The sequence below is a fragment of the Pogona vitticeps genome, chromosome 15 (genome assembly GCF_051106095.1).
Source record: "Pogona vitticeps strain Pit_001003342236 chromosome 15, PviZW2.1, whole genome shotgun sequence".
Classification (NCBI taxonomy): Eukaryota; Metazoa; Chordata; class Lepidosauria; order Squamata; family Agamidae; genus Pogona; species Pogona vitticeps.
This window is the reverse complement of record NC_135797.1, coordinates 4749134-4776038: the sequence shown is the minus strand read 5'-3', so window position 1 is coordinate 4776038 and position 26905 is coordinate 4749134. Positions and strand designations below refer to the sequence as shown.

The 26905-nt window shown below is 47.9% G+C and overlaps 1 protein-coding gene across 1 annotated transcript in view; it reads right to left on the bottom strand.

Annotated features, from left to right (window-relative positions):
• The window catches only part of CNIH2 (cornichon family AMPA receptor auxiliary protein 2), a 43528-nt gene extending 18588 nt beyond the window's left edge, over window positions 1-24940 (bottom strand). The window contains exon 1 of the mRNA XM_072984490.2: window positions 24564-24940. Within this exon, the coding sequence (XP_072840591.1) occupies window positions 24564-24644 (81 nt within the window). The 5' untranslated portion in view covers window positions 24645-24940. The remainder of the gene's footprint in view (window positions 1-24563) is intronic.
• Between the last annotated feature and the right edge of the window lie 1965 nt (window positions 24941-26905).

Genomic DNA, 26905 nt, shown 5'->3' with positions numbered 1-26905 from the left:
ATTATTATTTAAAAATTCACTTTCTTTACTTTGTAAAGAGTTTGAACCTGTTGCTGTTATTTGTCACCGGGTTGAAAAATTAACACGCTAGATTTAACACGCTGTCTTGCTCGTGGCTTTTAGCCGGGAAGCCCTCGGGGGCGATAAAGAAATGCCATAAACCTTGGAAATTCCTGCCAAACATCTCTAAAAATGACCTTTAAAAACACTCTTTGCAAATTGCTACAAAATGATTACCGAGGAACACTGACAAAGCCTCATCTATCGCCTCTGACGTTTGCCATTGCATTAACAAAAAAAGGAATTAGTTACTAAAGACAGGTGGTTAAATTTACTTGCAACTCATTACTTCTCTGTTTTGACAAAAGAGGCAGTATTCTCTGCCAACTGGATGGCACTGATCTAACTTAGGGGACTCACCCCACACCTCTGCATTCAAACGCCTCGTTGCCCCCGGCCAACCTCTGCTACCTGAGGCTGAACGTCAGGGCCTGCCCTATAAGGGGGGGACCCCCGTCTTCCACCTCTCCTCTCCATAAATCTCCTCTCTCCACTCAAGAAATATCTTCCACGTGTCCTCTTGCAGCCTTCCAAGGAAATCTGCAGACATGAGGCAGCTTCCAAGGGGCCAAGCGGGTGGAATTAATCACCCAGCAGCTTCCCGCGAGGTACGGCGCTGTTTCTTCCCTCTGACACCCGGGTGTCTCCATTTTTCTCCTCAATGCCATATGGCGTCCTCCTGAACACACAGCTTCTTGGGAACAAGGAGCCCTGCTCAGAGCAGCCAAATGTGGGGTGAGTCATCCGGGATCTTCAGAGTGACAAAGTCTCCCGAGCGCTGTGCGAGGAGGAAACGAGGCTGGCTGACAGCCCAACCCAAACCCCAACGCCACCTGCTCTAGTGATGGGGTTCACCCATCACCCCTCCACAACCCCTCGAGCTAAAGAGAAGAGCGTTGGGCTTCCCGGTTCAGCTGCATTTGCAATCCGGAAAGCCGGGCCTCCTTAACAGTGGGTGGACTTGATGATCTAGAGGGTCCCTTCCAGCTTGGAACGCCTAAGATTATCTTTATTAAAGACTTTCTCCAAAGTTCTGTGCCCTAACAGCAATTCTGGGCCAGCCTAGAATGCATTCTTCCACTTTGGCGTATCCAGCGTTTAGAAGGGGAAAAAAACCCGCAACACGATGGGATTTATTGTCCCGAAAGAGACTTTGATGGCTGCTCCCCGAAAAGGCCTTAACAACACGCTAGACAACAGTTTGGTGTCTACCTAGTTTCTCGGCTTCCAGCAGAGATGAGTTGACAAGTTTTTTTTAGCGAGGTTGCCCTCTGCCACGGTGCAAGCTGCAGGCGCCACTTAAGATTTCTTCCCCTCCGGGGCTTTGAAAACCCGGCTGCCCATTTGAAGAACGGCGTTCCACGCCTCTGATTTTAAGCCTTTTCGTTGATTCTTATTTCCATTCATTATTCAGGACTTCACGTTTTACAGTTTGTACCGTACAGGGTGTTCTATTTGTGTGTGCGTTATATTAGAGGCCCATGTTTCAGCGCCGCTTGGAGGTCTCTTTAGCGAGGGTCAGGGGTTACATAAATTCATTAAGCAACAAGACGTATATACGGGGCCACTGCCAGGGAAATCCGAAAGTCACAGATTTGGCCCTGGGGATTATGAGTCTCCAGTCATCATGGAGTGGAGGGTTTCAAGAGAGAAAAAGACACAGGATCAACGCTCTCCCGGGTGTCAAAGCAGACCTGAGAAGGGTGAGATGTAAGAGACATGCAATAAATCATCATTATGTGCCACCATGTCAATTCTGATATGGTAACCCTTTTCTAGGTAAAGGACACAGACGTGCTTTACCTTTACCTTCCTCTAGGGGGCGCTCTGGGATTCGGCAGCTTGCCCAAGGCTACCCGGGCTGGCTCTTAAGGAGTCAAACTTCAAACCTCCGGCTCCACATCCAGATTCTTAAACCACCGAGCTTATAAACACAAGGGACACGCAATAGCCAGATAAATAATTCTATTCCAACAGAAGAGGCAACATTTAGAATATCTGTGTCACAAACCCTATCGTCCCCTTACTCCACCGCACCTCAGATTTACTCCTGGTCTCGTTTTCTTTGTCAGAACCCGTCGTTTCCTTCTGCAAAGTTCGGCACAAAACCCTGGCCGTCACCCCATTCCCGTATCGCTGAAGGTCACCTCGTTTTCTCTACCCCTTTTCTCTTTTTCCTATTTCTGCTCTACCCTATATTGTCAAATCTAGACGGTAGGCTCATCCTCTTATCCTTTTGGAAGACACAGCCAGGCAGGGAGGGCACAGCACAAGCAACCACGGGACGCCTGGAGAGCTCGGGGGGGGGGGGATCTCTGGCTGTGCAGTCCGAGGTTGGGAGTTCGAATTCTCACTGGGCCTCCTTGATAGGGGCTGGGCTGGATGATTTTCTGCAGTTCTAAGTCAATGAGGAAGAGGATAGGGATGGTATCTAGAGGTGGAATAGGCAACAAATGAATAAACAGAGCAGAATAAAGGGAAATTACATTCTTTCTGGATGCTACACACCCCTCACCTCTTTGCTAGCCATCTCTTCTTGCTGGAGTTTATTCTGCCTTCCCGTTGTATCTTTGCTGCTGGGGCAGGGGAGACGTGGCCCTCTAGATACGATTAGACCACAGCTCCCATCATTCCTGACCATGATTATTGCTGCTGGGACCATCAACCTAACCAGAACTCAATGGCTGGGCATCCCCAACCACTGCTCTACCTCGAACTCTGATCTCAACGTCCCCCATCCAGAAGCTCCTGAAGCAGTCGGAGCTCTGGGGTGGGGTGGGGAGAGGAATGTGTTGCTCTGTGTTTTAGTCCGAACTATAAAGGAACTACCCAATGTACTGAATGTATCAGGTGGATAGGAGCTAGCACCCCGGGGATCTCCTATAAAAGAGGTCAACGTTCTATTTAACATCTTAAAAACGGACCTGTTTTGTCTCTTGTGTCTCACAAAAATAAGCTGGTCGGATAGCTCCGTGGTTTAGGTCTCTGGTTACAGAGCCAGAGGGTGGGGGTTCGAATCTCCCCACGGTGCCTCCTACGAGAAGAGCCAGCCTGGGTAGCCTTGGGCGAGCTGCACAGTGCAACAGCGCCCCTAGAGGAAGGATAGGGTAAAGCACTTCTACCTGGAAAACTCCCAAAAGGGCTGCCATAAATTCAGAATTGACTTGACGCCACACAACTATTATTATTATCTCACAAAATGTGGCCCAGAATCCAGAGGAAGGTTGAGGGCATGTGACACAGATCCTTCGTGCAAACAAGGCACTCTGAATTTTCAAGGATGAAAGATGCTCTGTTCAGACCATTGCTACCGGTGCCTCCTCATATGCTGGACTCCAACTTCCACAATCCCCAACCGTCCGCTATGCTAATGGGAGTTGTAGTCTAACCCGATCTGGATCGTTAGAGGTGACGTCTTCCTGCACCGGAATGCTCAATTTCCACATTAGGATATCATTTGTATTAAGATGGTCCCCGTTCCTCTCATCATTCAAAGCAGGAGGGTGGAAGCTGGCCCGTCCTGTTCTCATACACACACACACACACACACACACACACACACACACACACACACACACATATAGTGTTAATGTTGGTGCAGCTGAAAGAGAAGGACCCTTCCCCCCCCCCCTTAAGATTAGCACACAGCTTAGCCAGGATTCGAACACAGGACACTCCTCCTTTCTCCAAACCTTCAGCTCCATCTAAGGCACCCATTCGGGACTCCCAGATCTTCTCGGACTTCAGCTCCCAGAAGCCCTGATGGTGGGTTGAGCCAGCGAAGGCTTCTGGGAGTTGCAATCCGAAAACCCCATCCATGGTGGGGTCCGTCGGGGACAGACATATATTGACCTAAGCGGACAACAATAATAATCATGTGCCGTCAATTCTGACTTAGGCCTTTTCCAGGTAGAGACTCCTCAGAAGTGGTTAGATCCTTCCCTTCCACTAGGGGGAGCCCTGGGACGGTGCAGCTTGCCCAAGGCCACCCAGGCTGGCTCTTTCCCACCGTGCAGACTCGAACTCCAGACCTTAACCCCCATTTAGCAATAAATTCAAACCCATGCCCTGCTCCGGACCACGGATTCCCGCCCTGCTGGGCTCTTCTGTTTCCAAACGCCTCTTGGCCCATCGTCCCCTTCCCCTCCAAACCCATGTCCTGCTTTATTGCTGCCTTTCCTTCCTCTCTCTCTCTGTTTTTTTCCCGGGGACAACCCGCCCTTCTTGCCGCCTGTCAAAACCACCCCGGTGTGCTACAGACACCGGGCCAGGGTTGCCTAGTGACGCTCGCACGCCGGTGTACTGTGTTCCTTGCAAGAGATATTCCATGCCAAATGGTTTCCTTCTGCTCTTGTCTCAGCCTGTTCTCTCCCACCGCCCCCCTGTTCTGGGTTTCTCTTTTCTTCCTTCTCTGTCTACCAAGTACTGGAGGTTGGGGGTTTGTGTGTGTGTGTGTGTGTGTATTTTTTTTTTAAAAGGGAAACGAGCAGGGAGGGAATGCAAGATGCAGCAGCGAGGTTCTTGATCTCATCCGCCTCGATCTCCAAAAAAAGGAAACAGCGAAAACGGCGCCGGAAAACGTCCAAGAAATTTTGCAGCCCGAGGTAGCGCGCACAAACACCTCCTTCTGTAAACTAAGGCCTCCCCCCCAAGAAATTAGGCTTCTTTGGGATTCTGCATCCAGGCAGCTAAAACAAATCAAATAATTCATCCGTCGCTACCCATTCATGATCCCCCCCCAAAAAAATCTGCTGGTTCTTCACCACGCCCAACACCAGGGCTGGTCCTGAAAGGTAGTGGTGAAGATTGAAAAACAGAAGCTAGATATTGGAATCATAGGATCGTGGAGTGGGAAGGGGGTCTCGAAGGCCATCTAGTCTGACCCCCTGCGCAAGGCAGGAATCCAAGTCAAAGCAGATCTTACTAGATGATTGTCCATTTGTTTCTTGAACACCTCCAGCGTTGGAGCGCTCAACACCTCCATAGGTTATTGGCTCCATTGTCGTACTGCTCTAACAGTTGACGTTTTTCCTGATATTCAACCAAAATCTGGCTTCGTGTTGCTTGAGCCTAATATGATGCGTCCTGCACTCTGGAAGGATCACGAACAGATCCTGCCCCTCCTCTATAGGACTCCCTTTCAAGGATTTGAAAAAGTGCCCTCTTATCTCTCCTCAGGATAATTTTTTAAAAAATGTTCCAGGGGGCTTTAACAGAGAAAACGAGGAAGTCCAAAGCACCAGAGAAGAATAAAGAATTAAAATAAATATCTTGATTGTAGGAAAAGAGTTTAACTTATTACGTTACTACATTTATATTCCAGTTTCCTTCCAATAAGATCATGGGGACATACATGGCTCTCTTCCTTGTTGCGTCGGCTTCACGCCAACCCTGTAAGGTAGTTTAGGCTGAATGTATATGTGTGGATGAGCCCAGCCCCAGACCATCCAAATGAATTTTGCAGGTTTGGTGGGAGCTAGAACCCACATCCAGATTCTCATATTTCTCATCATCATATATGGCTGTGAAAGCTGGACGTTAAAGAAAGGTGACAGGGAGAATAAATTGATGAGTTTGAAGTGGGGGAGAAAGAGCTTTGTGGATACCCCGGATGGCCACAAAGACGAACAAGGGGGTCCTCGATCAAAGCAAGCCTGAATTCTCTCTGGAGGCAAGAAAGTCGAAACTGAGGCTGTCCTACTTTGGGCACCTCTTGAGAAGGACGGGTTCCCTGTTAAAGACCAATCATGGTGGGGAAGGTGGAAGGCAGCAGGAAAAGAGGAAGGCCGAATACGAGATGGACCAACTCCCTCAACGAAACCACAAGCTTAAGATTGCAAAAGCTGAGCAAGGGCAGTTGTGGGCAGGGCATTTTGGCAGTCGCTCGTTCATAGAGTCATCCTAAGTCAGCACATAACAATCCACCATCTAATTGATATATTTCATCAGCTCTTCAAAGAACTCAGTGCCTGTACGGGCAGTTTTAGTGGAAAGCAAAATTGAGAATATACACACAGCTTTGTAGCGAGGTGAGAGGAAGAAAGAGCCACAGACACCCCCAGAGTTCTGTATTCCTACAAAGTAAAAAACGAAGATGAAAGGATTCCCATCAGCAGGGAGATTAACTCGGCTAATATTAGACCGTTTTTCTCTTTCGGAGAGAGGTCAAAAGCTCAGAGCTAAAAAGAGGAAGGGATATCCAAGTTTGCAATCGCAGGAGAAGGTTCTCAGAAGATCTGGTTGATCATGACAATTTAATAAAGATCCCAGTTAGGTTCCATTTAAATATGGGCGATTTAATGGCGCTGTAGTCAGATCCATGAAACCAGGTGCCATTTCGAAGGCTCGCGGATGAAAAAGGCTTTCCGTGTTGCGATCTTTGCTCCAAAGGTTTTAGTGTTTTCCTGTTGCGTTATCCTATTCTATTCCGGCTTATTCTTAATTTTTTTTTTAATTTTAAAAAAAATTGGCAGCGGTACAGCTTTCTTCACGAGACGTGCGTTCTTAAGCTGCGGCACCGAAGCGGGAATCAATCCGGCACAATTAGATGCTTAAGCCGGCGCCGCTGCTTCATAGATTTTCATTTTCATTTTAATTTAATAAAGATGTTAATAAATAGCCCGCTTTGCATATAAGCGGGCCATGGGAAGGGGGGGAAAAAAGGCCTGGTGTTGTTAAGTGTAGACTGAAATGTGTTTAATTACTTTTCTGACTGCCGTGGGTCCAGAGCTGAGATGGAGTCTCTTGGGCTGTCTAGGAACAATGGGAGTTGTAGTCCAAAAATATCTGGCAGACATCCGATTACAGAAGATGGAGAGGATGATGGAATGTTGGACTGGGAAGGGAAGACCCAGATAGAAACCCTAGTAAACTATGAAGCTTAATAGATGATTCCAAGCTAATCACCTTTCCGTCTAGCCCACTTCAAAGGGCTGTTGTGCAATATGCACAATTCTTGGGTCCAAGCTATCTAAAATGCCATTTATGAGCCTACCTGGGTGTTAAGGTCATCAGGGAAGACCTTTCTGTCAGTCCCACTACATATCACAAATGCCCTGGTTGGGGGACAGGAGAGAGACCCTTCTCAGTGGTTGCTCCCAGACGTTGGAACTCCCTGCCACTGGACGCCAGGCTGGCCCCATCTTGGCTGTCCTTCCACAAGCAGGCCAAGGTCTTCCTCTTCTGGCAGGCTTTCCTTTAAATGGTAGGCTGCTCAAGGGGATGTTTTTTAAAGGGAGAATTTGATTCTGTGTTTTAATTGTGTTTTAACATTGGTCTTGAGTTTTAATACATTCTTTTAATGCTTTTTAAAACATTGTAATAATTTATCATTTGGCTTTTGATTTCATTCTTTTAATACCGGAAGCTTCTTTCGATCTTTCAGGGCGCGGGCGGCATGGAAATAGTTTAAATTAATAAACAGAAGCCTGATCAAATCTGAAAGTTTCTTTAAAGTTGTCTTCTTTAAAAAGAAAAAACGGAAAGGATTCCCCATCTCCAGACACTGCAAGCTAAATTGGGAAGGGTCTCCTGGAGAAGGACATTCAACTAATTATTGTGCATTACACACAGCATTATATACATCAAAAATGTAAATTAAAAAACACACACACACAATCTCAGTAAGGTGTTAGATGTGGTTTTGAATGACTGGGTAAATAATCAGCGGCCTAATTAGGCATCTAAAAAGCTCGGAGGGCTGCTTTAAGGGCAGAACGCTAGCAGACCACAAAATTCAACCCTGTTTTTAACCCCAGCTCCTCCGGGTTTCGGCCAAAGAAACTGGTTGAGGCAGATTTCTGCGTCTTTCAGATCTTCCTTTGTAATGAAAGGGGTTTTTTCTCAGAGCTGTCCATGGTGCTAAAACTGCAGAGAACGGGGGCAACCGATAATGCAGGGACGTTATCCTCCAATAAAAATAATAATAATCATAGAATAATTGAGTTGGAAGGGGGGTCTCCGTGCCCCAAAGTCCCCGCATGTAGAAATCTAGCACATAGGTGAAGTGGCTTTCAGCTTTCAGGGTCTACTCTGTTTTTCAGTATAACTACCAGAAGCAAGTGCAGTTAAGGTTATGATGATGGTGTGCACATTATGATGGTGTGCAGAATTATTGCTTCGTGGCAAAGACATAGAATCCTACGGCATCTTAAACACAGTTATGAGAGCATGTGATTTTTATGAATTACAGCCAAGATTCATTCAACATCATCTAGAGTTTAAGGAATGTATCCACCCCTCGACAGACTGCAGGCGGGAGATTAAAATACAGGGGGAAGAAAACACGGATACCTTTTCCACTGGCCATTCATAAAACGGTGGCTGATTATTTAAAAAAAATATATCCCGGTGTTGAGCTATAATAAATGTGTCGGTCTCTAAGGCCGTTGTTTTCAGTGCCACACTGTAAGATGGCTACCCCATTTCCAAACGCTTCGTCTGTATGAGAATTCACACACGCTGAACGCCCTGAAATCTTACATGAAAGATGACAACACAGCAACGTTAACAGACGACAATAGACTGCGTAGGTGGGGGTGGGTAAAATATACACCCCACAGTCTTTCAATGGGGCTCAACAAGACTGTTAGGTTTTTTTTTACCAGCCCAGCTTTTTCTTACTCTCCCCGGGGAGAGAATAAGTGGTCCACAAGAACGCAAAGCCGGACCCCGCCGGCACAGAGCGTGGAAAATTACGTCTCCAGAAGGAGCGCAGATTCCCTTCCGCCGATTTACGGTTTCAAGACGACCCACCTTTGCCGTGGAAATGGGGAGGACTTTGTTGAAGTCCTCGCGGTTGATTTATTTATTCAGTGCATTTATATCTAGTGGGACCCTCTCCTAGAGTGTGATCCATATCTGCTGATTCATCTGTCTGCTGGCTGAAAAGAATAAAAACAAACAAACTCAGAAATGTGTATTTCTAGGTATTCCCAGGGTGTGTTTTCTACATCTGGCTACGAGAGGGAGCCTGAGACCACGCTTTGTATTACATTTGATATTTCCACGTTTTTTTGCTACCCACAGGGGGTGGGGATGCTTGGAACCGATCCCTTGAAGATCCCACAGTCCTACTATATCGCTGACTCTGCTTTAGGCTGTCCCTGTACACCAAGGTAAAGCCCTTGTTCTCCCCCACTTTTTAAAAAAATCATCATCATCATCTTAGAACTGCAGAGCTAGAAAGGACCCTCTGGATCATTGAGCCCAACCCTTGTGAAGGAGGCCCAGTGGAGATTCGAACTCCCAACTTCTGTCTCAACAGCCAGAGACCTAAACCACTGAGCTATCTAGATGCATTTTTTAAGATATTATGCAGGTCTCTGCAAATTTACACACTGTGTCTCAGTGCAAATCTAGTGTCCTCCGTCTTCAAGAAGCACAGCACAGATGCACACACTAAAAACAGCAGTAATGAGAGGGGCTTGTTTGGTAAGAGGTGAGAAACCCATCCAGTGCTTCTAATCCCTATGAAGCAACACAACAGCTATCGTCACTTGCACATTTTAACCCCATAACAGGTGCTAAAATCATCCTCACAAATAAGAGAACTCTAACCGAGGCCAACAGAAAATATATATTTTTTTAGGTGGGAAAGGGCAAAAAAATTAGAGGTTTCTTGTTCTTGTACGAGAGAATGAGAAAATAAGGAGAAACGTATCAAAAAGGTCCAGCCGCAGCCAGGCAGCGATCACAGAAAAATCAACACATGGATTTATACTTAGGAGAGGGGGGAACTATGTTTTTTTGTGGGGGGGGTTGAAACATAAAGGAGATTCTCTGTGCCTTGGGAAGCTCAGATTTATCATCATGGGTGGCTGCAAAAATTGTTTAAAAATGGAAATGCCGAGGCTGGCCTTGGGGATTTTTACAACCAGCTGAAAGGCCAGCCTCATTATTATAAATTCATTTTCTTAATTTTTATTTTTATTTTTTGCATTTTTTGCAATGGCCTCCACAGAGCCCTACCAGATCTGCTGAACGCTATCCCAAGGTTCTGCTGCCACAGACGAAGAACCGAGGTAGCAGCTCTCTTTTTCCGTGTAGAAAAAGCCAACCGAGCTGGGCAGTTGAATGTTATTTCTGCATCAGGGTTGGGATAATATCTTCCCCCTACAGGCAAAATCGGAAGGCGAATTTCAAGGGCAAAAGGAAAGCCCAGAGCCTCTTGATTCTACCTAATGGTAGAGTTGGTTCTGAATCAGTTTATTTCTTGTAAACCTCCCGGAAGCCAGGGAGGCTAAAACTGCAAGGTTTGTTCCTCCCCTCCGGGTTTTCATCCGAACTTTAAAAGGTGCCCAACTTATTTGGTTCCTTTTGTGTGGCTGGATAACTCCCATAAAGTTCAGAGTTTAAAAAGTGGCATGGATGCAACCACTCCCACAAAATGGGAATCGCCCACCCTCGACTCTGGGATTCTGATGGACGGTTTTCCCTGTTGGGGGTGGGAACTCCAGGATTCGAATCCAGGGCCTTTGCAGGCAAAATAAGATACGTTGCAATGGAGCGATTGCTGTGCAAATCCTGGGCCGCGCAGCTAAGTCACAATTCCCCTCTTTTCTGGCTGTATGTAGAAGAACGGGCAGCTGGAGGATGGCCTTGAACAGATCCAGGGTGGGAGAAAAATTATTGCTCACACACCCTGGTAGAAAGACAAAAACTGTGATTGAAATGGCCCCAGGATCCACACTTCCTCTTTGAGAACAGATGACTGAAAAAGATACAGTGGTGCCTCGCTAGACGATGATAATCCGTTCCACTGAAATCATTGTCTACCGAAAAGCATTTCCCCATTGGAATGCATTGAAACCTGTTTAATGCGTTCCAATGGGGAAGAATCACCGTTATCTAGCGAAGATCAGCCATAGGAAAGCCGCTTTGTGAACCGCCAATCAGCTGTTTAAATCGCTGTCTTGCGAAGCTTAGGTCCCGAAAACATCCGTTTTGGGAGCGCTTAGGGAGCTGTCAAAATCGTCGTCTAGCGAAAATCGGTTTGCAAAGCAGGGACCAAACACCGTCCAGCAAAATTCCCCCACAGGAATCACTGTTTTGCGAATCGCTATAGCGATCGCAAAAAGTCAATGTCAAGTGAAAAACTGTCATACGGGGGTAACTGTCTAGCGAGGCACCACTGTATGTAGATATTTGCTCTGAAGGGTGGGGGAACACTCTGTACATGCTCAAGGAAAATATTTTACCGCTCAAAGATTTATTTTTCTTGCCAGCTCAGATCGGAGGTCCTGGAGAGCTTGCAAAATCACAGGGCTGGTGCTTCTCTGAACCTTAGAGAAGGCACAAGGCCGGCTGGTTCGTGAAACACGAGATGTGCCGAGTCCCAAAATAATTGATTAGAGATCTCTAACCAGATTTATCCTAAGAGATCTGGTTCATCTCTCATCATGGAGGTAAAGAAGGTTCAGCAGGGGTTGGATCCGCGAACAAATCGAGTCTGAACTCCCTCTGAAGGCCAAAATGCTGAAACGGAGGCTGTCCTCCTTTGGCCACCTCGTGAGAAGGCAGGATTCCCTGGAAAAGGGAATCACGCAGGAGAAAGACAACAGGGGAAGAGGAAGGGCCGAAGACAAGATGGATTGACTCTCTAAAAGAAACCACTGGCTTTCTGAAGGAGCTGAGCAGGGACACTATGGGGGTGGTGGCCATAATTTAGGGGCGACCTGACAGCGTATTACAATAATAATAACCCTAACAAAGGGTCTGTCAAAGAGGGATGGTTAGCAGGGAGACCGCCTTCTCAAAAAACAGGGCTCAGCGCCTGCCGAGCGCTGCGGATTCGACAACGCTGTGTGTGTGTGTGTTTTTGTGTGTGTCCTGCTCAAAAGCAGCTTCGCTCGGAGACCTGTGTCACAAATTCCCTAAGCTAATAAAGCATTATTACTTCACATATTTTGCAACCCAACCCCGGCCTTGAAGAGCGCCTGGAAGCCGTTCCTCAAATGAATCCCTCCAGGACATATATTTTTATTACTTTCTTGTCCCCCCCACCCCCTCTCCTTTCCTTTTCCTTGCGGCTCAGCATGTTCATCAGCGCTGTGCAAAATAATCAGGGTTGCGCAGAAATCTCCCCGCACTTGGCCAGCCTCCCCCCCCAAAACGCAGAAAATTTGGGTCGCGGTGGTCTTTTAAGGGAGAAAACCTTGGTCTCATAAAAGATGCAATTTTTTTTCTTCCCGGGGAGTTGTTAAGAAGGAACCGGGAGATGTGTTTACTGTTAAATTATTACATCATTGATGGATGAAAGTTGCATTTTATGCAACATCAGTGAAACAGCCTGCGGTGCGTATAAATAGATAATCTACGTATTGGCCTGGGATACTTGGCCTGCCACAAAGAATCCCCACCCCATTGCTCTGTATAAATATTATTTCTACTCAGTACTGTCATTTCTCAATGGCCCGGTATTTCTATGCAAGCTTTTGGCTCACACTGAGCAAATGAACAGGTGCTGTAATCCCCACCTTGCAAGGTAGGCCAGGGCTACTGTCGCTCCTTCCAACCATTGAGGGGCAACGAAGCGGAGCGGTTAGAGCACTATGCTAGACTTCGGGAGATCTGGGTTCAAATTCCTGCTCAGGGGAGGCGGTAGGGGTGAAGCACTCCCGGACCATCTCAAGAATAGAAATGGAAGAGAATTCAGATAATGTAAGAGGGCAGGATCTAGCAGCTCATGACCACCCCCTAAGCAATTTTTAGGATGACTTTAAAAAAAAATCTAAAAAGTAATCCTAAGGGGGCAACTCCTCAACTACAAAATACAAACAAACAAAACCCTAATGATTAATAAGCATCTCAAGAGCTAAACATTTAAAAGACAAATGAAGGATGCTGCAGGAGGGCCTAATAATGATAACGATGATGATGATGATGATGATGACGACGACGACAGTGACGAAGAAGAAGAAGAAGAAGAAGACGAAGACGACGACGACGACGACGACGACGACGATAATAATAATAATAATAATAATAATAATAATAATAATAATAATAATAATAATAATAATAATAATAATAATAATAATAATAATAATAATAGTGTACTGTCAAGCTGTTCCAGGCTTATGGCAACCCTTCTCAAGGTTTTCCAGATAAGAGAGTACTCAGAAGTGCTTTACCCTTCCCTTCCTCTAGGGGCAGCCCTGGGACAGTGCAGCTTGCCCAAAGCTACCCAGGCTGGCTCTTCTCCTAGGAGGCCCAGTGGGGGGATTCGAACTCCCAGCCTTTGACTCTATAACCAGATAACCCTACACCACTGGGCTATCATGGGCTGGATGAAACCTGGAGAAAGGACAGCTTGTCAACACACACCACGGTTACAGTGCCCTCTTATTCTTTCTCCCCTTATTAACCTAGAAACAAAAGCGAACCACATAAAAATAGGGGGCTATTTTCTATACATCCAAGTGGGTAGGCGAGGTAGGTACATTAGACATTTATAAACGAAAAGAACATGTTTGCCTCCATCTCTTGGCAAAACGCCAAAGAGACCAGTGAGGTTTGATGATGTTGGCAAGGTTTGAAGTGGACGGAGACAGAGAACGGACCTCCTACACCCCCGAAGGCTTATGCTAAAATCTTGTAAAGTAAGGACGTAGCATTGAAGACCGAGATGATCCCTGATTACTCTGTATAGATGTGAAAACTGAAGGATGAAGAAAACTGAAGTAGGGAAGGTGGGGGAACTGATTAAGTTGAAATGTGATGTTGGAAAGCAGCTTTGCAGATCCTGGGGAAAGACTAATAAGCGGACACTAGGTCAAATCAAGCCTGAACTCTCTCTAGAAGCGAAAACGATTAAATAAGGCACTTCTATGTGGAGCACACCGTGCGAAGGCAAGAGACACTGGGAAAAAAATCAATAATGCTAGGAAAAGTTGGAGGTGGCGGGAAAAGAGGAAGCCTAAACATGCGATGGATTGACACAGTCAAGGAATCCACTGCCCTAAACGTGCCTGACCCGAGGCAAGTTGTTAATGAGAGGGCCCTTTGGGGCTCATTAATTTGTAGGTTTGCCATACGTTGGAGGCGATTGGAGACATCGTCAGTGTCTCAGAGGACACTATTAGAGCTGGTTTAGATGCTTGCTAAGGGGTTTACACCTTACATGCCCGCCCCAATGCCAGGATGTTTTAGGAGGGGAAATGAATTAAAAGGGTTGCCCAAGGAAGCGCAGCCTTGCGCACAGCCAGCGTACAAAAAGCTGGCAGCCCTACTCCAAGGAAGGAAGCTGGCCTATGGCAGGGGGGGGGGCACAACATTGATCTGTCTAGCCTTATGATCTCCATCTTAGAATAGAGGGGACCCTATAAATCATCAAGCCCAGTCTCTAGCAAGGAGGCACAGTGGAGATTTGAACTCCCAACCTCTGAACCACTGAGGTGATGATGAACCACCTGGGAGGTTACATTTCAGGTGCAGAAGAGGGCAACCACAAAATGATCACGGTGCTGAGGCTTGACTCCTCTGCGGGAAAATCTCGCACTCCTGAACGGAGCGGAAAAAGTCAGGAGAGAGAGGTGCCTAATAATGTATTACAGGGGGGGTCCTTTCCCTCCCTCTTTCGCTCTTCCTGGAAACCAGGCTCGTTCCCCTGAAGATGGAAAATTGTGGTGGGCAGGATCCGGAGCGTGGCACAGGGGTTAGAGGGAATGGATGGCAGTGAGGGGTGGGGGAGAGAACTTCAAAATCCCGTTCTTCTGTTCCTCGCCAGTTGCCGCTTATTCAGAAGAGGCCCCCGGTTGGCATTTCTTTTCATAAAGCACCCCACTTTCCCCACCCCAGAGGATCCGGCGTGCCGTTCCCCCAAGACCCGACATTTCCCCCCCCCAAAAAAACACCCACGCTTTCCTCTCTCCGGATCGCTTTCTTCCCTGCCGCCCCACATTCACGGCGGGTAAAATCTGGAGCAAAACCAGGAGAGCGGGGGCGGACGGGCACCCCTCGTGTCATGAATTTCACGCAAAGCTATTTCTCTCTTGATCCCAAGGAAAAGCAAAGGCCCAGGAAGGCCTTTCCATCCACCTCCATACACGACCCCGGGGGACCCCTACGTCTGTGCCCACGGAGAGCAGAATCCTGCCCCAATGGGGAAAGCAGAGGGAGGAGGAGGAGAGGAAGACGCAGAAGGAAAAAAGAAATTGGAAAGGGGGGTAAATAATAGGGTGTCTTTTTTATTTTCCTCACTGAGGCAGCATAGGCCTGGAAGGTACAATTCGTTGCCAGGGCAACCCCGGTTGGCAGCGATGGAGACCCACTGAGACCCAGGCCCGGTGGGCCAAGCCAGCTTCGCGCTTTCACACACCCCCCCTTCCCGGGGCCCATTCACAAGCTGTTCCTTTGGCAGGCCACGCAGGGCGGCACAGCGGGGCACCGAACCCGGCGCGGTCCCGCCACGCACGACCGGACGCGTGCCGGCACATGTTTCCAGCCGCCTCCTTTCCTGGATGGCCTCCCACACGCGCCGGGTTGAACTCACGCCGCTCCAGAGGAGTCCGGCGCGGTCTTCCGAAGGGGAAAATTTGGCCGAAGCCCGGTGGGTCTAAACCTGGATCCGGGCTTGGATGGGGGGACCCGACGTGGCCCTTCCTGCGGCTGCCCCGTGGAAGACACGCAGATTTCAACCTAGGTTACAATAATTAATGAGTTGCGGTCTAAATTTAATTGCTAGCCCCAATCAGAGCAGATGCGTTGAATCTGTGCGATCTCTTTCGATGCAAAGCTAACCTTGGATGGGTCTGTTCTAACTACAACCAACATCTGGATTTAGGCCTCCATAACTGATATGAACAGATACCGGCTACAACTTACACACTACAAGGATGCTAAAGAAAGGTGTGCATCCTTCGTAGACTTACCGAAACTCTGAATTTATTTATTAATCTTTGGAGTGTGAGTGTTCATTAACAACAAGAACAACAATGTGCCCTCAAGGGAATTCTTACTCATGGCAATACATTTCTGTTTTTTTTTTTTTTTTTCTGGCAGAGAAATATTCAGGGCTACACCGCCTTCTGGGTTGCCCTGAGATTGTGCAGCTTGCCCAAGGCTACAAAGGCTGGCTTTTCTATCAGGAGGCACAGTAGGGAATCAAACTCCCAACCTTGGCGTCCTTAAACCACTGAATTAGCCAACCAGCCTATGCTAAAAAAATAATAATACATGCTCTTTTCTCTAATGTCATTGATTATTTTAGCAGCATAATATACAAATATTAGGTTGCGAAGTCGATTCTGAGCGACCCTTTTCTGTGTTTTCTTCCCTTCTTTTGGGAACACCCTGCAGCTTGCCCAAGGCTACACAGGCTGGCTTGTCTCCGGGGACGCTCCGCAGCCAGATACCTAAGTATATAACAGACAAATGATTGTTATTTTGGAAAATTCCTTCTTAGAAATTATAAATAAATAAAACTAAGCAAGGCGCTGCTCCTTCTCCCGCTCTCCTTTGAACCACGGCGGGCTTCCCACACACTGCGAAACAGGGAGGTTGAGGGGAAAAATATACCGCATCTGATTTTTTTTTTTTTTTAACAGATTAGAAGACCTCAGATGGCGCCAGTGCATCACTTAAGCCTGTCATGTGTGAACAAAACACAGGGATTTCCAAACATCCCCGCGCCCTCTGGACTTTTTACTCGCAGGGCTGAACCAAATCGGGATCCTCTGCTAAGAGATGACAGAGTATTCCGATGATCGCACAATTCTTCCATCACGAATATCAAACTTGCCTGCCTGCTTTTTTTCACCCTCTCGTGTTTTTCTTTCTGCCACAACCCTGTCAGGTAGGCTGACAAAAATAGGGGGAGGGAAAAAATCAGCTCACAGTTACCTAGGAAATGATACGATGGCCTGGCCGTTTTGGCCCGCATCTCTTCCTTGCTTGGCGAAGTTGCTAAGGCTTTCCCCAACTCAATTCCCCTTCAGGTGTGTCAGACTACAACTCCCATCAGCCCCAGTATGCCAGGTGGTGCCTTGGGCGGGAGGGGATCTGTAGTCAAAGACATCCAGAGAGTGTCGGTTTTTACATTCCATTCAGTCAGAGCTTGGACATATTATTTCCCCAGATCTCAGGGCTGGTCAGGGGGATTATGGGAGTTGTAGTCCAAAAAAATAATATTTTCTTCTCTTTAAAAAAATGAATTTGTCATCATATGCGATCAGAGGACAGGAATAAAAAACAACCCAGAACAGGCCAGCAAAAAAGGAAATTCAACGTAACATATCAACAAAACAAAAAGTAACGCAAAATGTAGGCATACATGTTCCGACTCGTGCTCCTCACCAAGTTGCAACCCCAAAGATTTATTCTAGCTAGAGTTCAGCGCCAACCATTTCTGACTCTCTCTGCCATCTGTTTGCTTGATTTTTTTTTAAAAAGGCAAACAAACACGAATTACCCCCTTGAACAATACGTTCTTAGGCAGAGAGTCAACGGAAAGACAGCCAAAACAGGGCGAAAGCGAAACAAGAGTTCATATTCTTTAAAAGGACACGACAATTAAGCCTGTCACAATTAAGCCACTGCGTGTCTTGCGCTGGAAAAAGAAAATGAAATGAGGATGCAAAAAGAGATCAGATTGTTTTGGAAAGTTTCTGGGACATCCGAATCAAAACTTTGCAGGAAATATCTCTCTACCGGTCCTGGGGGTGGTATCTGAAGTATTCAGATACATGTATTCCACCCTCCCCGTTTTTTTTCTTATGTTGTGTTGTATATTGCAATAATAATATGATGATAATAAGAACCATGTGCTGTTTAGTTAATCCTGATTCATGCTGACCCTTTGCAGGTTTTTTCCAGGTAGAGAGAAATGGTTGATCCTTCCCTTCTTCCCGAGGTGCCCTGGGACAGTGCAGCTTGCCCAAGGCTACCCAGGCTGGCTCTATTCCTGGGAGGCCCAGTGGAGAATCGAACTCACAACCTCTGGCTCCATAGCCAGAGATCTAACCCACTGAGCTATCTCATAATCTTAAACCCACAGAGCTGGAAGGGACCCTGTGGATCAAGACCAGCTTGTGTCAAGGAGGCATGGAGCGGAATTCGAACTCCCAACCATTAGCTCCACAGCCAGAGACTTAAACCACTGAGCTATCCAGCCACTTTATATACTATTTATTTATTATTGATTCCTTTGATTTCTGTACCACCCACCGAGCCGAAGCTACTCTGGCCAGTTGACAATATAGTTAAACCAAAGGCAATAATATGATTAAAAATAAAAGGAAGTTATAAACATCATTAAAAATAAATAAATAAGAGTAGACCTTTGGTCTAGATGGGCGGGATAGAAATCCAATAAATTAAATAAATACATGAAATGAAACAGAACAGAACTATATTAGACTATGTTGGCACAATGTCAATAAAATAAAATGGAATGTGGGATATACAGAATGGCTTTGAACTTTTTTTCTGGTGCTTTGTGGGAACTTGATACGATTCTGCAGCACCGCGCAAGGGTGTTCATCCAAACCAAGCACCCCGACACGCATCAACAGCCCGGTGAGAAATGAGGACATTTAAGCACACGCAGAGAAGGGGATCCGCTGAAAAATGAAAACGGAAAAACCTGGCTGTGTTGAAGCGGCGTATCCTGGATGAGGGCCGTTGTCGGCTTGTAGGAAGACTAAACAGCCATCCAGAACTGTATGGAAGACACACACTGGGGACCCATTTTCTTTACAGGAAAGCTCAAATCTTAACTTTGTGTGTGTTTTATATTCTGTCAAATCCCATCCGACTTTCGGCCACCCTTCATAAGGTGTCCCGGCAGGATCTTTAACAATACGTGCCCCACGACTGCTTGGTTCATGCTCTTTAATAAAGTTTAGGTTTTTTTCTTTTAATTACATTTGTGGCATTCTTTGTCATTGCTGTACACACACACCCCGAGAGTGACCATCGGCGGTACAGATCAGCAGCATAGAAACTGAGCGAACGAACGAACACATTTTTTAATGTTGTTTTTAAATTGTTTTTCAGTCTCAACTTTAATCTTGATGTATATTTAATTTGTGTTTTTTATAAAAAAACATATTTGTCTGGCATTTTACAAACTATCGGTCGTTTTGCGATATTAGTTGCTGTGAGTCACCTTGGGTCCTCAATGGGGAGAAAGGTGATATATAAATAATATAAATAAATGCATCTAAAGAGTGGTTTTCGCATGCGCCCGCCTCCCGTAATCCATATCATGAGTTTCCACACTGGAAGGAGATTCGAACCCAGGGCTGTCACTCTGTCCTCTACAGCACGGAGTGTACCAGAATGTTAAAATCACATTCGAAAAAGCTGGGGGGATTAATACGCTCACAGCGCAACCAGTGAACAAGAAAAGCAAGTGTTAGGGGAAAGGTATGTGTGCCAACTTACATTTGGCACAAAAATGCCCGCTGGAGAGGGATCCTTTAAGAAACATATGTGTTTGCTTGAGGTTCTGGGTGTGAAGCGTCCCCTCTTATTGCCTTACGTGCTATCAAGTAATTTCTGACTTATGTCAACCTTTTTTAGGGGTTTTCTAGGTAGAGAATTATTCAGAAGTGCTTTACCCTTCCCTTCCTCTAGGGGCAGCCTTGGGACACTGCAGCTTGCCCAAGGCTCCCCAGGCTGGCTCTTTTCCACAGTGGGGGATTCGAACTCCCAACCTCTCGCTCCGCAGCCAGAGACCTAACTCACCGAGCTATCCAGCCTGCTTAGAAAGCCAAATTTGACTTCCTTTGGGTTCAACCATCAGGCTAGACAGCTAGGTCTCTGACTGCGAAGCCAGCGGTTGGGGGTTCGCTTCCACACTGCGCCCCCTGAGATAAAAGCCAGCCTGGGGGGCCTTGGGCAAGCTGCACAGACCCAGAATTGCCCTCAGAAGAAGGGAAAGGTAAACCACTTCTGAATATTCCTTACCTGATAAACCCAAGAAAAGGATCACCATAATTTACAATTGACTTCACTGCACCTGGTTATTATTACTATTATTTATTGCTATAAAGGTAGAACAGCCTATCCGTGTATCCGCTGCCTATATTTTCAGTGGTTTCAGCACCATGGACAGCTCAACAGGGCTGAAAAATGGAGGCAGGGTCAAAAATCCTCACAAAATATAACTCTGCGGTTTTCAGCATCTGGCAGAGGTTGGGAGTTCGATTCCCCCCATCGGTGCCTGCTGGGAGGAGAACCAACCTGGGTAGCCTTGGGCAAGCTGGACAGTCCCAGGGTGCCCCCCCCCAGAAGAAGGGAATGGGAAAACAGTTATGGTTATTCTCTACCATAATTGCCATAATTCAGAATCCACTGGAAAGCGCATGATCATTTGTTTGGATTCAACGAGAGGATGAGCAAATTTGCCTAAGAGCACATGTGTCTTTTATTTTATTTCCTTTTGAAGGAGCAAAGGGATGATGAGAAGCATCCGGGTCCCCCAAATAACGGTGTGTTTCTTCTCCCCCCCCTCCTTTCGCACCATCCGCACCCTAGACCCCCCCCCCTTCCTCCCACAGGCGTTGGGCTGTGATCAAACATATTGTGACGAACGGGGATGCGGGCCACAGCGGCAGCCACTTTGATTCATCTCCCCGTCAGCGCAGACCGCCGCAGCTGGCATGTCACCACGACCCGACGCGTCTCAAATGAAAAATGACAGCCTTCAAAAGCGAGCCTCCACAGATCATCATCCCCCTGTTGCCCTCTGCGCTGATGCCCTTCTCGCTCACCGCAGATCAGGGTTGGGGGTTGGGTTGGGCTGAAATATATGTATTTTAAAAAGGAGCCGAGCCAACGCCACGGAACCGTGGCTGAATCTGTAGGAGAGGCAGCGACTTCGTTAAGCCTCCAAACTTCTAAGGCTTTAAAACCTGGAAACCTCCGCATGCAAGCCATGTGCTCGGCCGTCTAGCTAAGATCTCACTCCCTCGTCTCCGCACACCAAATGTTTCTGCACATCCTATGGGCTCAGCTGAGAACAAACCAAGTGGGAGTCTCCAGATAGGGTCGGACTACAAGTCCCATCTCCTCCTCTGGGGATGATGGAAGTTGTGGTCCCTCAAGGCCTAGAGGCAGAGGGAGGTATTTACACTAATTTCATGGAGCGGGGTGGGGGAGAGATGTGAATCCGTGCTGGGTTTCCGTCCAAACATTACAGGATCGTTACAAGGTGCTGCTGTCCCTCAAAGGTCAGGCCAAAACACGGGGCAGATTTCTTCCCACGTGCTGGTGAAACTGGAATCACCAATCCCCACTGGGCTGGAAGGGATGTGCCCACTCCTTGCTCCGAGGGGTTCCCGTTTACCTGGTCAGAAGGCTCATCGGCAGAACAAATGCCCCTCTTCTGCCTTCTACACCACATCAACCATCGGGCCGACACACAAACAGCACAAGACACGGAGCAAAGCATAAATCTTTGCTGTCGGCCACTTCTTGAGCTTTCCGATGCCAGGATTTTTCTGTATGCCCGGCGTGAGCTCTGTTGCTCAATTACTGTCCCACCCAAACAGTCCGTCGGTATTCTAGACAGCTACTGCCTGCACACTGGAGCATTCATTTTTGCCTTCCAAAACCAGGTCCCGCTGTGCATTTAAAGATATACCCGTCAGAGGTGTGTATGGACCTAGGCTTGGAAAGGAGGGGAGAAGTAGACTCTTCTTTCCTTTCCCCCTTTTACGCTGCCTTAATTGATCAGAATTGATCACTCCCCATCTCACAGTTCCCCGGGCCCAACACTAATGCAGACTGAAATCCAGAGTGCCTTTACTCATGTGCCGTCAAATCAATTCTGACAGGGTTTTCAGCGTTTTCCAGGTAGACCACACTCAGAAGGGCCTGGCCATCGTCTTCCTCTAGGGGGAGCCCTGGGACGGTGCAGCTTGCCCAAGGCTACCCAGGCTGGGTCTTCTCCCAGGAGGCACAGTGGCGGGATTCGAACTCCCAACCTCTTTCTCTGCAACCTGACGCCTAAGCCACAGAGTTATTGTAAGCCAGCTCACTGTCTCTATACATGCAGTGAAATGACGGCGAGAGTGTTTACCTCCATCTGCTACAGCAGTGGTCCCCAACCTTGAGCCTCCAGGTGTTATTGGACTACAACTCCCAGAAGCCTTCACCACCACCTCTGCTGGTCCAAGAACATCTGGAAGCCCAAGGCTAAGGACTATTGTGCTACAGTTATTTTAAATAACGGGACCAAAGGGGGGGAAAAGGCATTCCATGAACCCCAAACTCCAAATGCACAAACAGGCAACATCGTTATGAGGGCCTATTAAAAGGCCACCAAAGGGTGCAAGGTTCCTGCCTCTACAGATCTCTTAGGGCTTTAGAAGCAACTATCCTGCACTTACTGACTTGTTGTATGCCCTGGGATGGATGAAGACAAGGAGAGGAATGGAACATTCCCATTCTGAATTACCAATGATGATGATGACTTGCCGTCAAATCAATTTTGACTCACTGCGACCCATTTCAGGGTTTTTCTAAGTAGAGAATACTCAGCCATGGTGTGCCCTTCCCTTCTTCCAGAGGAGGCTCCCTGGGACTATACAGCTTGCCCAGGGCTACACAGGCTGGCCATGATCCCAGGAAGCATGGTGGGGAATCGAACTCAGAACCTCTGGCACCGAGCTATATCATGCAAGAATTTCTGACCACGCTTCTGTCTGTCAACCTTTCTGGATCTTTTTCCATCTGGATTTTCGTAGACCAAAATTAGTTACCAAATCTATGAATCTGTAAAGGTTTTCTCCCCCCCTTGGGTTGATCTTCGTAATACTAAACCCCCCTCTACGCTTCTCGCTGCATCGTCTCCATCCGGAAAAGCGAGATAGAAGACAAGAAAGAAGATCGAGGAGCCCCCTCCCGGGAGGTAAAGGGTTAAAAAAAGACGGGGAGCATCCGGATTATTAGAACGGAGCATCATTTTGTAAACATATGTAGTTCCCATGGCAACCGCAGCCAAGTTCCTTAGTTACGGATGGAAGGGGAGGGTAAAAGAAGAGAAAGCAAAAATTCGGAGCGGATGGATGACAGAATGGAAAGAAGAGAAGAAGGGGGAGAATTTATTATTTATTTTTCTTGGGATTCCTGGAAGCGTCACCAAAAGGAATAGGGGGGAAAAAAACAGAGGGTGGGGGGGAGAGACAGAGATAGCCCCAGGGTGGGGGGAAATACATATAAATAGAAAATATCTAGGGTAGAGGGTGGATAAACGAAGCTTTTTGATACCAGGCTCCAGATGATTCTGTCTGATTCTGCTACACAAGCTCATTAAGAAGGTATAGGTTGCTAATTATCAATCGATGTGCGTGCAATGTGTCGGAGGCCAGCGTGCCCCATAGGAAATGTAGGTTTGGGGTCATCCCCTCCCCCAGTTCCCCTCTTTCCCCATGCCACATCCATTTCGTCCTTGCTCCTCTTTACACGCAGGGAGGAGAAAGGCTCAGCAAACCCAGTGGGTTTTCCACGAAACGGGTCTCTATAGGAAAAGGGACGTTTAAGCCACAGATGGAAAAAATAAAACATAATAATAGGTGGATTGCCCCCCAGCCTCACCCTGAAAAAAAAAACTTGCAATTTTATGGGAAGTACAGAAGCCGAAAGGGAGGAAGGGGTAACAGTTGGGAGGGACAAAAGGGAGCCGTGGGGCTCCCCAAAAATCAAATGCCTCCATTTGCAGGCCCCCCTGCATTGAACACGGGGTGTCCCCCCCAACCCCAAACCCAGCTTGTATGTTGGCATCTCCAAAGGTTAAATCCAGAAAGCTTTTTTCCCTTGCCACACCTAGGCCCCCCCACTACACATCTCACATTGCACCCCCAAATTGTTCTGGTCTGTGTGCGAGAACAGCCCCCCCCCATAGCCGTCTGGAAAATCCACGCCCGGATCTTGGGGGGGAGAGCTGGAAGATGACCCCCAAAAAATCTCTCCTGAACCCCAAACCTCCCGGTGAAATTGGCCATGATGAGGCTCTGGGCCCCCCCACCCCACCCCAAAAGTTGTGGGGGGGGCGTTCTTCACCATTACATAGATACGATGGGTTTAAATGGCATGGAAACCTCATGACATCTCCCTAGAGCCCCCCCAACCTTCCGAAGCCCCCCTCTCTGTGTGTGCTTTGGGACCCCAACCCTTTTGGGGGACCCCAACCCTTTTGGGGGACCCCCCACTGACCCAGCCTCACAAATCCGCCCCCCCTCCCCATTTCCAGTCCCGGGGCACCAGCCGCGTGCGTTTTGCTGCACCGCAAAAGCATATATGGCTTTTCGGTTCCCCCCACTCTGGCTGGGGGGGGGCAGGCAGGGGGCTCTGGGTTCAAGACACAGCCATGGGGAAAGCAAACACCCCCCCACCCCCAGAAACCCAATGGTTGATTGGCAGTAGAGGGGAAACCTGCTGCTTCTTTCTTGCCCAAACCCCCCTCCCTCCCTGCCCGGCTCCTTTTTTGGGGGGGTTCCTTGGGCAAGCAGATCCCCCCCTTTCCAGTTGTGCCCCCCACCCCAGAGAAAACTCACATGCCAGATGACGAAGAAGATCAGCGAGGCGCAGAGGACCAAAGTCAACATGTAGCAAAAGGCGGCGAAGGTGAACGCCATGGCTGGGGAGGGGGGCGTCGTGGTGATGGCCGTCGTCTTTTCGGGGTGCAAGGGGGGAAAAGTGGGGGGGGCTGCGACACCCCCTTTGCAACCTCCTCCTCCTGCCCCCCCTCCAGAAAAGGCAGCGGGGCAAGTAAGGCTGGGAGAGGGGGGGCTACTTGGCCATGAAGGTAAGGAGCGAGGGGGGAGCAAGCCCTTGGGGGGGTCCCCAAAAGGCAGAGGCTATAGGATCGGCCGCGTCCGCGCAGCCCCCATCATCCTCGTCCTCTCCCGATGCACCCGCCGCCGCCGTCTGCGAGGAAGGTGGAGGAGAAAGCGGGAGAGGCGGGGCGGGGGGGGCAGGAGGGGGCGGGGCCGGAGGAGCCAAGGGGGAGGAGCCAAGGGGGAGGGGGAGGAGCCACACCTCTGGATCTCTACCGGCTAAGGGATCGCAGAGGCAGGTGTGCCTAGGTTAGGGAAAGGGGAAGGGGCGCAGTCCTTACTCCCGAGGAGGCTGGCGGGGAGGGGGGGTTCATGGCATCTGGTCTGAGCTGTCCAAGGGACTCGATCCTCCGGGTGGTGGTGCAGAATTGGAGGGATCAGGACCTGGGAGAGCTCCCAGGGGTGCCGGCAAGCCTTTGGGTCCTGAGTTCGAGTCCCTCTAAAAAACAACTCCAACCCCCCCCCTAAAGAATATAGGGAGGGCTGAGTGGCTTCCGAGTCTCAAGTCGAATCTGAGTCATTTTTGGGGAGGGGGGGATGAATCCGAGTCAAGTCGCCCGTGGGACTTAAAGTCCGGCGTGGCAGCAATTCACGGCGACTCGAGTCCCCCCCCCCGTCCCTGAGCGCTCCTGCAGGGTTTGGATTAAAAGCCGGAGCGGATCCCCTGGGTTCGTCTGCAAGGCGCCGGAAGCTTCTCTGGTGTGTGTGTGTGTGTGTGTGTGTGTGTGTGTGTGTGTGTGTGTGTGTGTGTGTGTGTGTGTGTGTGTGTGACTGCCTTCACCTATGGCCAGAAAGAAGGTCAGGGGCAATCAATCCTTGGGAGTTAATTCCCAGTGTTAATAAACCAATGGACATCTTGATTGATTGATTGATTATTGGTTGGTTGATTGATTGATTGATTGTATTTTTCCCCTCCCTATCTGGTCACTCATCCTTTGTACCTGCTGTATCTTCACCCCCACACACAACTGTCTGAAGAATACACACACACACACACACACAGGCCAGAGGATAATCCTGCTTTGAACTACTGTATTTCCTCCATTTTGACGGAGATCTGATGATGCACAAGAGGTGGTCTTTTCCCCAAAATCCCTTTCCTTCCACAAATTGGGGTTGATTTTCTTCACCCTTTTCCAGTGTGGCGTTGGTCGGATTCTTTTTCTTATTTGCAGCCTTGGTTTTGATGGTTTTTTAAGCTTTTAAATCTTGTCTCTTGACACCGCACGCCGCCTGGGGTCCTTTTTTTGGGGGGGGGAGAAAGGTGGGGTAAAAAATATTTTAAAGAAATTTAAAAAATACCTCAGTGTCGCAAAAGAAGGCGCTGGGACGAGGCACTGATGCTGCCGAGAAAGGGAGAGAGGGCCGTGGGTGCGAAAAACCAAGCGCGTGTGCAAAGGAAAAGTGTGTGAAATGGCGTGAAGAAGAGACCTGTGTGAGCATGCAGTCTGCCTTGCACCCTGAGGTGATTTTTCCCTTCCCAAACCCACAGATTGATCTGTCTCACAGTCATCGTTCCCAAAGTCACTTTCTTCACCATATATACAAACACGGCTAAGATTATATACACAGTTGTGTTTTTATACATGGTGAGGGATAAGGAAGGTGAGGGGAAAAGTGTGAGAGGGAATGAGGCAGGCTTTCTGCTCACACAGGGCCCTTCTTCACAGAGCTAGGCACATCCATAGCTAGTTTCAACGTTTGTTGCAACGCTTAGTTCAAATTAAGGGGGGGGAGAAAGAGAGAGAGAGAAAAAAATAAAAGATCAAGATGTTGTGGCACCTTAAAAACAAACCGATTCATTTGAACGCAAGCTTTCTCCGGATGAAAATCCACTTCAGGAGTGCTTTGAGATCCAGAAAACTTGCACACTGGAATACATTTAATAAGCCGCCCCGAGTAGGCATTGTCTAGAGGGGCGGGGTAAAAATCTAATAAATAAATAAATAAATAAATAAATAAATAAATAAATAAATAAATAAATAAATAAAAATTTGTCTTTAAGATGCCCCTCAGCCAGTCTTTCTCGCTCAACCCCACTGTCTTTTCCCCCCAACTTT